Source organism: Ictalurus furcatus, chromosome 24, assembly GCF_023375685.1.
Source record: "Ictalurus furcatus strain D&B chromosome 24, Billie_1.0, whole genome shotgun sequence".
Taxonomy (NCBI): Eukaryota; Metazoa; Chordata; class Actinopteri; order Siluriformes; family Ictaluridae; genus Ictalurus; species Ictalurus furcatus.
In genome coordinates, this window is record NC_071278.1 from 1,607,700 (window position 1) to 1,620,011 (window position 12,312).

The window sequence follows — 12,312 nt, forward strand, 5'->3', positions numbered from 1 at the left end:
TTTAGGGTTTTTTTGTTTAAAAAAGTGGTGACAGCCAACAATTTTGTCCCAAACATATACAATCCACTGATGTCTAAGGATCATAAACATCCCAAAAATGATATTTTCCCTTACAAAGCATCAGTTGCTCATTTAACAAAACAACACGATCATTTCGGAAAAGAACGAGAAAATGTCGGGAAAGCAAGCTGATCATTGTTTTTGTCTTGTTTTGTTTTTTTAAATCAGTGTGTGAATAACTCACTAGTCACATGTTTTGACGGAAGAACAATGCATCATCATAATCACCATAATCATCATCATCATCAAACCCAAACTTATTCATGACTCTCATGCATTCCAACTTTCCCTCATAAATGTGTGAGCATTGTGTTTTCTCCAGCGACGATGGATTTCCTCTTCTGAGTAAAGTGACGATGGTAACACTCACTGTTGCTAAGTGCCAATGTTTGCATGTGAATCCATTATTTATTTTTTTTTATGTATGCAAAAAAGTGCAAAATACATACCCATTCTACAGCACAATGAAGATAAATACAGTCAATAAATAATATAGATTTTTATAGTTCACTAAACTGCATAACTTTACACTTCTCTCTCTCATTTTTGTCTCTCTCTTTATTTCTCTTCCTCTCTCTCTCTCTCTCTCTCTCTCTCTCTTCTGTCGATGTGATGTGTGCTCTGTGTTGTGGAACAGGAAATGAGTGCAGACTGAGGAGGCAGGCTGAAAACGGCACAAAGTTCTAGTACACACTCTCTCTCTCTCTCTCTCTCTCTCTCTCACTCACTCACACACTCACACACACTCACACACACACCCACACTCACCAGCAGTGGAACTTTGAGCCCCAGGTGGACGGATAAAGCTGTGAAGCAGAGAGGGACACAGCACTTGAAAGGCAAAAGGAGTTGAAAGAGAAGAGGAAAGAAACAGAGGAACACAGATACCTGTGTGTGTTTTTGCTGAACTTGTTGAAGAGCTCGTGAGCATGTACGGTTAGGATGGTGCTGCAATCGAGTTCCAGCAGGTAAACTTTCAACTACTCATACACACTTCCTTTTTCTTCTATCCTGTGTGATTTATTCTTAGCCGATCTTTCTGTCTCGCTTTGTGTCATTTTTGACGTTTATTAGACACGGTCATGTGTTTGAAACACTTTTGAATAAGAAGATCCAAACAAACAAGCAATTCTTTCCTGTACTTTGAGCACGTACGTGGGCAAACATATCTCTTTCAGATGACTTTCATCGTACTGTTTCTTCTAAATCTTCAAGACAGAAGCCACAACATTTGAACTTTACACACAAATGTCAGGAATGAATATTCTTATATATAACTTTATATAAAACCTAATGTTTAAATGTTGTGTAAACCCCCCACCCCCCTGAAAAAAAAAAAAACAAAAACACAAAACAAAACAGGTATCACCATAAGTGTAAAATGTATACAGTTGTTAATACCTGTCCGTCGGTGGTGTTTTTATGGGACAGGTTGGTGAACTCGGAACCCCTCGATAGCTAATAGCAGGTGTAGAGGTTTATGTTCACCAAATTGAATTTCAATTGTAATTGAATTGTAAGAAAACCTGTTCACTTTCCTCACCTTACCGCTACCAGATATTTCAAAACGACCTTCACGGACATATCTGATATCGGGAGTTCGCTTTATTGTCATGGTGTGTAGTGTAGACTGGTCTCGTCTTGGACAGGAGTAGTGCGTGAGGGTTTGTTTTGAGTAGTGTGGTGTTTTGGTGTGCTTTTTTTTGTGGAGCGTGGTCGTGTGTAGGCTGAAACTGTGCTCATGAGTATGTCGCATTCCAGAGTTAGTGGAGCCGAGGTGGGTGTGGATCGAGGGCGGAACACCGCAGGCCTGCAAAAGCAAGCCACATTCCACTCGCTCGCAAACACCGTGTCTCTCTGCCCAAGCCTCAGCCCTCCTTCAAGCTCCAAATCAACCTGAAATGTTTGTGTTTAAGCTGTTTGGACTGATGTCGAATGCAGCATGCTAGAACGTTCTCCTGGCTCCTTAGCAGGTGAGAGGAAGAGGTGGAGTCAGGTGTGTTTTTATATAATCATAGAAACCAGGTTTTTTTCCTCCATGAGAGCTCATTGGAAAGGTTTCTAGTGGGGCAGTGGTAGCTCAGTGGTAGCTCAGTGGTTCCAATTACTGATCAGAAGATCGTGAGTTCAAATCCCAAGCTGTCACTGTTGGGCCCTTGAGCGAGGCCCTTAACCCTCAACTGCTCAGATGTATAAATGAGATAAATGTAAGTCGCTCTGGATAAGGGCGTCTGCCAAATGCCATCAAAAGTCAGTGTAAATGTTTCCGTCCATCGTATAGGATCTAAAGCCCAACCTTCCCGTTGCTCCATGCAACCCTGGCCTGGGCTAAACTGGCCTGGGAAATGGGTATGAATCATGAAAAACGTGGCTCGCAGCTCTATTTTATCTCCTCCGGAGTGGACATCCTGCAGACACGGCGTGGCGAGGTCACAGAGAGGAAAAGAAGAGATTTCCGTGTTTAAACATGGGCTGAATGGAAACGGCCTCCTCCAATTGTTCTCTTCTGACTGTGGCGCTTTTCTGTAGGAGGGTGTTCCCTCGCTCTCCTCCACCACCTCCGCCTGCAGATACCGAGGAGATTTTGTTTTCTGGGCAAACTTGCTTCAACTTGATGAATCATACCCGAGCACCGCATGGCTGTCATTCCTGCCCTGCTGTTCATCCTCCAGTAGGAAGGATAATTACCTGAGAACTAGAAAAGCAGTCCAACAGGTTTCTACTGTACATAAGTGTGTGTTAAACAACACGCACAAACAGGAACAAGGCCTTGGCTGGGGGTATTGTGCTGCCGTGAAGTCGCATCAGGTTGTTGCTGCTCAGCCGGTGTGACAGCAGCAGCTCCCCTTCGCCACTCCTTCTCCAGATAACACTCCAGAGTTCCTATGGCAGGCCGCAGAGCCGTCACTGCACCCGACTCCTCCCCCGTCGGGTTAGAGGTGGATGTTGTTTGCACTTTTATTCTCTCCCTCAGCAGGGAAAAAACACCTCTGTGTTTTGTGACCTGCTTTTTGCTGAGCTCAGGGGCGGCCCTTGCGTCTCTCCGCACCGTCACAGGCATGTTGGGGCAGGCTGTGAGAATGAGATGAGATTATTTGCAAGGCATAGTTACACCAGATCTGTGTGTGTGTCGGAGAGAACGATTTTCTACTTAGTTAAAAGTCCAAAAAAGTCCTTAAAGTATTTCTTTTCAGTCTAACACTCTCATTTTATTGTGTAAAATTACGCCACAGAGCTGCTGAATTCTGGATTCTGATTGGTCCGAACGTGTTGATTCATTGTCTTTAACAGCAGCTCTGACAGATCACAGGTTTATATAAATGCGCTCGTTCTACAGTATGCACTAGGTTATAGTTCCTAAAGGATTCAATGTGTGGATTTGAACATGATTAATCGTTGATATGGTGAATTTCTTTGTAAGGAGATGTTTGTTTATGTAACGTTTATGGAAGGAGTCTCCAGCGCCAGCGCTTTGCGACAGTCAGAGGTAAAGCTGTCACAATCTTCAGGACAAATGAGTTCACCCTTTGCAGTTTCTCAGTAACGTGACAAGCTCCATCTTTCTGTCTTATTAACGTAAGACTGGTGCATTAAAAGGTAACTGTTGTCGCCATTCAGTCATGCTAGTCGCTTGTCCAGATTGTTGGAAGCGATAAATGTTAGGTCATATATTTTAGTCGACTATCCCTGCTCTACTTCAACCTGCCGCTCGTTCACCTCCGTTATCCTCACAGGGTGACGCGTGTAAACAATCCCGTTCTCTTTTGAGCATTTTTGTGGCCCGACTGTGGCGTGTGGCAGTCGTGATCACAAGATCGTTGATTCATAGCCATGTCCTCGCTCGCTCTCACACGATCCCACTCTGTTACACTACACATAGTGTACATCCAGTTTTCTCCATGACTCTTCTTATCACTCCGTTTCTCCAGTGACGGACTGCTAGTCCTGTCCTCTTTCTGCCTGCTCTTTTTATTTAACGATTACAATCAGAACCTGATTATAATCAGAAGCAGACAACTTCAGAGACCTGCTCAGATAAAGTTTCTGTTTTTGTCTGCCTGAGAATTATAAGAAGTGCACAATGGCAATTCTAGCGGCTGGAGGAGGAAAATAAATATATAAAATGATAATAATAATAATTTTCCCGACCAATTTTAACTGCAGACGTTAGGCTCCAAAACGACACACTTTGTGTATCTAGTTTAATTACTTTAAAATAAGGGTCGTATTCTTTTAAGATGCTATATAGAGAGCTTGTTAAACTAGCATAGCAACAAATAGGCTAATAAAATTGCTAGCTTTGTTCATGTGCGGTTTTGAGGTGTTCCTACTTTTAGACATTTGGCATTTCCTTGCATTTGGGAATGATCCAGGCTCTGTCAGTCACCTGCGTTAGCGTTCGTGTAGCTACACATTGCAGAGTCTAACAAAAGTTTTTTTTTTTTTTTTTTTCCTCCAGAAGCTTGGGGCCACTTCTGAGTTGTTAAAGTGGTCAGGGACATCGCTAGTCTGGTATAAATATGATCAATAACCGTACGTTCACTCTAGCAGGTGACTCCCTCATGTTGATGATCTCATGTAGTTTGCCTTTCGTAGGTGTGTAGCATCTGCTAATGTTGTCACCTGTGGGCGTGGCCCGTCCAGTGTTTGTTTTTTTTTTTTTTAAACTTCTGATGAGAAATGGTATTAGTCATATATATTTAAAAGCTAACTAGTTAAATAACACGCTAATCAGTGTCAAATCGGTTGTTGAATTTACAACAATTGGTGCTTGGCACCAGCGATCTCTTCTACTTCCTTCCAAGCTTTATTTTTCTTCTTAATGCCTATATACACATTTAATAAGAGGTTGTGTATATGACAGGATGAAGATGAAACCACTTTTGTGCTTCACACAGTTAATGGTAGCTAACTGCTGGTAGGAAGTAAAGCGGTATACAGGGAACTGAAGAAAAGTTGGACCACACGTGCCATAGGAATCACTTGAGCCGATCGTTTGGATTTGTGGCTTATCTAATTTGCATAGCGGAGAGAAAATCTCAACTCGCATATCACTTGCTGCTGAAATTGTGGTCCGTGTCACTCAGAAAATGAACGATCGCCTGTTGCTTTGTGTGAACGTAGAGTCGAACCTAAGGTTTACCAAGACATCTTAGCGATCCCCTCAGATAAATCTGTTCCTAATGCGTTTACCATGGTCAGTTTTATCAGATAGAGAATTACAACCTCCGGTCGTTTACACAACTTAAGCATTATTAACAGAATAATAACACAAAATACTTTATCTGGAAAATTGTAACAGATGTGCTTTGAGAAAGCTGGGGGCTGCTGCTGATCTGTTAAAGCAGTCAGGAACATCGAGTCCCATCACTGCGAGGTCTGGTTTGTACGTTAGTCCTGACATAAAAAGCCCCCTGGAGAACCGAGAGCTTGAAGTAAAGCTCCATCTTTAATGCCACGCAGAGGAAAGTCAGTATTACACTAACATTAAGGGGGAACTGCTGAGGAACTGCAGAGGTGTGCAGCAAGCTCCACGGTGAGGACAAGGCAGTGATGGAACTTCCTGTTGTGTCTATTCTGTGTAATGCTTTGTTTTGCTTCCTATTCTAGGAAGAGATTTCTCAACACATAGCCACTATTAGAGAAGCTAATCTCCCAAAAAGTGGGACAGTGTTTTCTTTCTGTGCCAGGTTACTAGCATGCGTGTTGCTGAGGGTAGCACAACTAGGGTAGCTTCCTGCCCTCCTTTTTGCATACTAGACATAACGGGTGGAGGAAGTCTGCTTAGTAGGTCACCACAAAAACCAAAAATTCAAATGACGCAGATGTCGGGCATAGAAAGAAAAACAGAGTTTGGAGAGAAGCTCAAACGGAGGAAACAGTTAAGGAAACACTGCTGAGAAGCCATTGTGTTCAGGTCTGCTGAATCAATGGCTGTTCATTGACATACTTTTTGGAAACACGTGGGTAAAATAAAACCTTATGCTGATGCATTTTCTCTATTAATTAGATACAGTTGTAGCCACATTGACCAGCAGAAAGACATTTAACTTCTCAAAATGCGGAGTGGTCGCTACAAGCCTTCATTCATTATCATTCGCCAACATGTTTGTGAAGGACATTTTTCAATGGTTCCCAGCCTTTAATTAAAGAAACATTGCTGATTATCTAAGATCTTGACAACTAGTAAATATTTCCCATTTTCTCATGCATTGCATCATATACAGTGGAGATTAAAAAAAAAGTCTACACACCTCTGTTAAAATGGCAGGCTTTTGTGATGTAAAAAACAAGATAAATCATGTCAGAACATTTCTACCTTTATTGTAATATTTTAACTTATTAATTAAACTGAAAAACAATAAGAATCATCCATCCATCCATCTTCTATAGCGCTTATCCTTCAGGGTCGCGGGGAACCTGGAGCCTATCCCAGGGAGCATGGGGCACAAGGCGGGGTACACCCTGGACAGGGTGCCAATCCATCATAGGGCACAATCACATACACACTCACACACCCATTCATACACTACGGACACTTTGGACACGCCAATCAGCCTACCATGCATGTCTTTGGACTGGGGGAGGAAACCGGAGTACCCGGAGGAAACCCCCGCAGCACGGGGAGAACATGCGAACTCCGCACACACAAGGCCACGGTGGGAATCGAACCCCCGACCCTGGAGGTGTTTATTTTAGGCAAAAAATAAAAACAAAAAATGTACAATAACCTGGGTGCATAAGTGTGCACACCCCTAAACTAATACCTAGTTGAAACACCTTTAGATTTTATCACAGCATTCAGTCTTTTTGGGTAAGAGTCAATCAGTTTGTCAAGTCTTGACTTAGCAATATTTTGTCATTCTTCCTTGCAAAAAACTCTGTCAGATTAGCTGGGCGTTTCCTGTGCACAGCCCTCTTCAGGTCACCACACAGATCTTTGATTGGATTTAGGTCTGGACTCTGGCTGGGCCATTCCAAAACTTTGAACTTGTTTTGGTGAAGCCGTTCCTTTGTCGATCTGGAGGTTTATTTTGGGTTGTTGCCATGTTGAACGATGAAATTCCTCTTCATCTTAAGTGTTTTAGCAGAAGCCTTAAGGTTTTGTGCCAAAATTGACTGGTATTTAGAGCTATTCATTATTCCCTCCACCCTGATTAAAGCCCCAGTTCCAGCTGAAGAAAAACAGCCCCAAAGTACGATGCTGCCACCTCCATGCTTCCCCATGGGGATGGTGTTCTTCTGGTGATGTACTGCGTTGTTTTTGTGCCAAATATATCTTTTGGTATTATAACCAAAAAGTTCAACTTTGGTCTCATCAGACCAGGACACATTATTCCACATTGTTTTGGGAGATTGAGTGTATTTTTTTATTTTTTATTTTGTGGTTAAAAAAGGCTTCTTGCCACCCTACCCCACAGCACAGAGATATGAAGAATTTATCATCACATGTAGGGAACAACAAGCACCTGCTAGAATTGCTGAAATTCTTGTAATGTTGCTGTAGGCCTCTTGGCAGCGTCCCTGACCAGTTTTCTCCCGATCTTCTCATCAATCTTAGAGGGACGTCCTGCTCCTAGTAGTGTCCCTGTCATGCCATATTTTCTCCACTTGTTGATTATTGTCTTTCCAGTGTTCCATGGTATATCCAATGCCTTGAAAATTTTTTGTAACCCTCTCCTGATATTTTTCAACAAAGAGATCCAGTACCTGCTTTGTAAGCTCTTTGCAGCCCGTGGCTTTTCCAGTTAGATGTTACCAAGAAGATGTCAAGAAAATCCTATAGGACCAGCTGGACTTTATTTGGGGTTAATCAGTCACTTTAATTGATGGCAGGCGTACACTAATTAGTATTTAACATGAGTTTGAATGTGATTGGTTGATTCTGAACACTGCCACATTCCCAATTATAAAAGTGTGTATGCACACTCATACAAGCCGGGGATTGGAAGTTTGTTGTTGTTCTTATTTTCCCCCAAAACCATTTCTGGGGCAAGGGCAAGTTTTGGATCAATCGAGAAAAAAACAAACATGGATTGCAAAGTCCTGGTGGAAAAGTGAGTCTCATTAGTGAGTGAATACGAGGAGATTTATGACCTGCTGAATGGAAAATAAGTACATGATGCGACGTCCCTCTTTAAGCGTAGCTGTGTACTTTAAAGGCACACAAGCGGCTCAAATTCTCTTGAAATTTTTTTTGCCTCTAAAGCTACAGCAAAGAGAAACACAACCTCCTCATCACAGAGTTACACCAATCTTTATTTCATCTGCATAACTGAGAATAATAAATTGAATGTACAGTAGAGCGCATGCTAGGCTAGTTAGCTAGCTGATATTGGCTAGGACTGGTAAGAGTGCTGCTGTAACCTATATTACAGATATATAATATATACTATAAACATACACACACACACACACACAGAGTATAGAACTAACTCAGAAAAGCCCAGTGTGAAGTCAGTGTTCTTTGACAGCACCACGTTTCCTGTAGATACAATCAGCATGCAAATGTGAAATAATGATAACTGTGAAGAAAAAAGATTAACAAAACATCTTCTCAGCAAATCAGTGTCCATGTAATTCATCTAGTAGCGAAACCAGAATCTGTTACAGGGGGCACTGAAACCTCCATCTAGAAATGTAAACATGTTTGTGGAAAATATTTCATTTCAAAACATTTTTATTTTAATACGGCTAAATATATCTCAGAGACATTGTGCCGCAAACCACATACAAGTGATCATGTTTATGATAATGATAATGAGTCTTTATTGGTCCGGTATATATTAAAGCACAGTGAAATTCTTTCCTTTGCATACCCCAGCATGTTAGGAAGTTGGGGTCAGAGTGCAGGGTCAGCCATGATACAGCACCCCTGGAGCAGAGAGGGTTAAGGGCCTTGCTCAAGGGCCCGACAGTGATAAGTGATAAATTGGCAGTGCTGGAACGTGAACCCCCGCCCTTCTGATCAATAACCCAGAGCTTTAACCGCCAAACCACCACCACGGAGCTCTGTACCCATGAGAACATTCCCACACAGCTGCCTTTTATGCATTCCTCAGGTTAAATATTAATTGTGGACTCAAGGGGTGTGTTCACACAGTTTTTAGTGTTTATTTAAAAGTGTAATTGAGGTATGTGTGTGTGTGTGTGGGGGGGCACACTGTAGAACACAACGCAGAAACAAACACTTCAAGAATAAACATTTCCTAAAGATGCTACAATAGGAGCATTTATAGCATCATAGTGCTCGACAGTATGAGAGGAAACTAAATACTGAATGAAACTGTAACAAAAAAAAAAACGAAATCTATTCAGCACCTTCCATCCGTTTATAATTATTATAAAATTACAGACAAAACCTCCATTATTCTAGAAAAGTCTATTGCGACATAATTTATCCCAATTTATCAATGTTATATCATCACGTCCCCCAGCTCTGGTGTGTGGATATGAAGAAACCAGCCGGGAGAGAACTCATGAGTTAATCACTGTTGGACTGTTTTGTTTTGTTTTGTTTTGTTTTGTTTTGTTTAGTTTTTTCAGCGATTCTCTTTAAAAACCCTCCTGTGTAAGAACAGTGTTAATATTTGGAACCGTGAGGGTGTGGCCCTGATTCATCGCAAAATATCATCTTAATGAATCATATTATAATGTAATGGCAGAAAGGACGGCACTCCTGCACACTCTGAGGACGAATCAAAGTCTGAGACGCTCTTCTGACACCGCCCTAAAACTCCGTATGTGTCGTGCTTGAAAGAAAATGTCAGTGTTTTCTTTTCTGAGGTTTTATTTGATTTATATCTAGTATCTGATACAGGAACAGTCAGTAGGCAGGATATCGGATGTTGCTGGCAACAACATGACGATGGGTTTTCTGCCTAAATATAAAAATAATGTTCAAATAAACACCAAAATGTTTGTAGAACTATATATATTTTTATTTACCGCACCTTCCGTAAACATCTCGTCAGGTAGATAAGGAGGCTCTGAATAGAAGCTGGTATAAAGATAGACCTATTTTTCATGGCCATATTTATTACTGAAGTGTTCTTTAACGTTATCTTAATGATTTCATGTTGCATTAAATGGCAATATAATACTGTATATCAGCTGATTTTAGACACTCCGTGTGTTGGACTTGCAGTGGAATCTGTAAATAAGTGCTGTAGGTAAGGAAGAAACCGCCGTGTGTGGTGCTGTTATAGTGAAGTAATCAGTGACGGGGTTACTGTTACCATCCCAACGTCGATTGTTTTCCCATAGCAGCGCCACACGCACTGGTTTATTCGTTACGGATGACAATTTCTCGTTGATTAAAAAACAAATCATTGTACTTTTATCCGTTTATAGTTACGTTTCATGTTGTGGAACGTCCACGAAACACGTTCGTTCAGCTACAGCCTTCCCTCCGACTATTACACAGTGCTGAGACTGGAGACTCCTTCCATAAATGTTACATAAATAAACATCTCCTTACAGAAAACTTCACCGTATCGATAACTACACATACTACTTAAAAAAAAATCTGCTCGTCCCCGAGCGCGAATGAGCCGTCGCTATAGAAACGATAGCGTATGAGAACGGGCGCATTCGTATAAACCTGTGATGTGAAGCTGCACTGCTGTCAGAGCTGTTATAGAGAATTAATCAGCACCTTCTGACCAATCAGAATCCAGAATTTAGCAGCGCTGTGGTATGTAATGCGTAAATGACGGAGAGGAACATGGGAAAGTCTGTGGTTTTCAGAAGGATATACAGTCCATTTGAGAAATTTGGTCCAGAATCAACACAGAGTTTAGTCCTCCGGAAGTCCAGTAATTGAATACAAAGGAATGATAAAATTCCCTGCTTCTCTTTATCCTTTTGGTGCAGTGGTATCCTCACTCTAATCCCTCCTCCCATGCTGATCGGAAATGACTTTTTGAGAGACCTCCTGTACAGAATTTTCATTCGTGAGCTCGGTTATAATCTGCTGTTGATTTTATCCTTCAGTCTTAAATGCGAGAATGTGAGACGGAGTGTGTCTTGTTTCTCCAGACCTTCTCTAATGCTCTCCTGATTTGTCATTGTCCTTCAGGGGAGCCTTGCTCAAGTTCGTGACCCCAGCGTGACCTCCGCACATGATGGGCGAGACTGGGAAGATGGCGAAGCCGTGCATGGGCCTGGTGCTGGTTGAGTTCGGGTACGAGTACGAGAACCAAGATGGCTGCAGGGTGTCCATCAAACCCAATGAGAGGTACACACTCCTGGCCAAGACCAACGACCACTGGTGGCACGTACGCAAAGACGAGAGCACCAAGCCTTTCTACATCCCTGCCAAATACGTGAAAGAGCTACCGTCTAGTTTTCCTTCGCCGCTTGACTTTGTTGATGCCCCTGCCCCCAAGCCAACGCCTCCCAGTGTTTCTGACCTCGTAGAGAAGACCAAGTCCAATGAGGTAACCATCAGGACACGCTCTCCAGGAAACCATCGCAAGACAGAGAACCGCATGTCCACGTTCGGTGTCCCATTGGACATGCACGAGCCTCCGTCATACATGTACGGAGGTTTAGCAGACCCCGTCATTTCCCTACAGCCAGTCTCGATTTCGGTAGCGGCGAAGCACAAGAGACTCAGTCTCGCGGCAAACTTTTTATTGGCCTCCCAGGAGGCATCACAGAAGCCTCGTGCGCCGAGCCTGAGCCCCGCTGAATTGCTGCTTCGCCAGGCCAAACCTGTGGAGCCACCGGTACTCAAGAACCTGATCGACACCAGGCCTCAGGGGCTGCTGATAAAGCCTGAGCCGCTCATCGAGCCAGAGGAGGAGTCCAGCCCGGTGCAGACGCCTTCCTCGGACTCGGAGAACATTTATGAAACCATATCGGATTTGAACCTGGATGATTTGGTGAAGACAGAACCTGCTGCTCAGCATGACCCTCCTCAGAGTCCACCCTCATCTGCACTGCAGGGAAAGGTAATAACTAAAACACACACACACACACACACACACACACACATTGTTATTTTTTCCTGTTTGGAGTGAGGTTTGTGTATGAAAGTTTAGCAGTTCTGTCCACGGTTCCTGTGATACAGAGGTTAAAGCTTTCTTTCTGTCTTTTGTTTTGAGTAGCATTTTTCTTCTTTGTCTCTATATAAAAACCTGAAAGTCTTGGTGTCTTTGTGTAGACATTGTGTGTTTGCAGTGTGTATGGTGTGTGTTGTGATGACGTCCATCATTTAGTCGAGTTGATACAAGTTTGTTATACAAT

At 42.5% G+C, this 12,312-nt stretch overlaps 1 protein-coding gene across 4 annotated transcripts in view; it reads left to right on the forward strand.

The window, feature by feature from the left end:
• Positions 1–776: 776 nt before the first annotated feature.
• arhgap27l (Rho GTPase activating protein 27, like) overlaps positions 777–12,312 on the forward strand; it is a 42,979-nt gene continuing 31,443 nt past the window's right edge. For all 4 annotated transcript variants that reach the window (XM_053612599.1, XM_053612602.1, XM_053612601.1 and 1 more), the window contains exons 1-2: positions 777–1,028; positions 11,141–12,017. In XM_053612599.1, the coding sequence (XP_053468574.1) occupies positions 11,184–12,017 (834 nt within the window). In that variant the 5' untranslated portion in view covers positions 777–1,028; positions 11,141–11,183. The remainder of the gene's footprint in view (positions 1,029–11,140; positions 12,018–12,312) is intronic.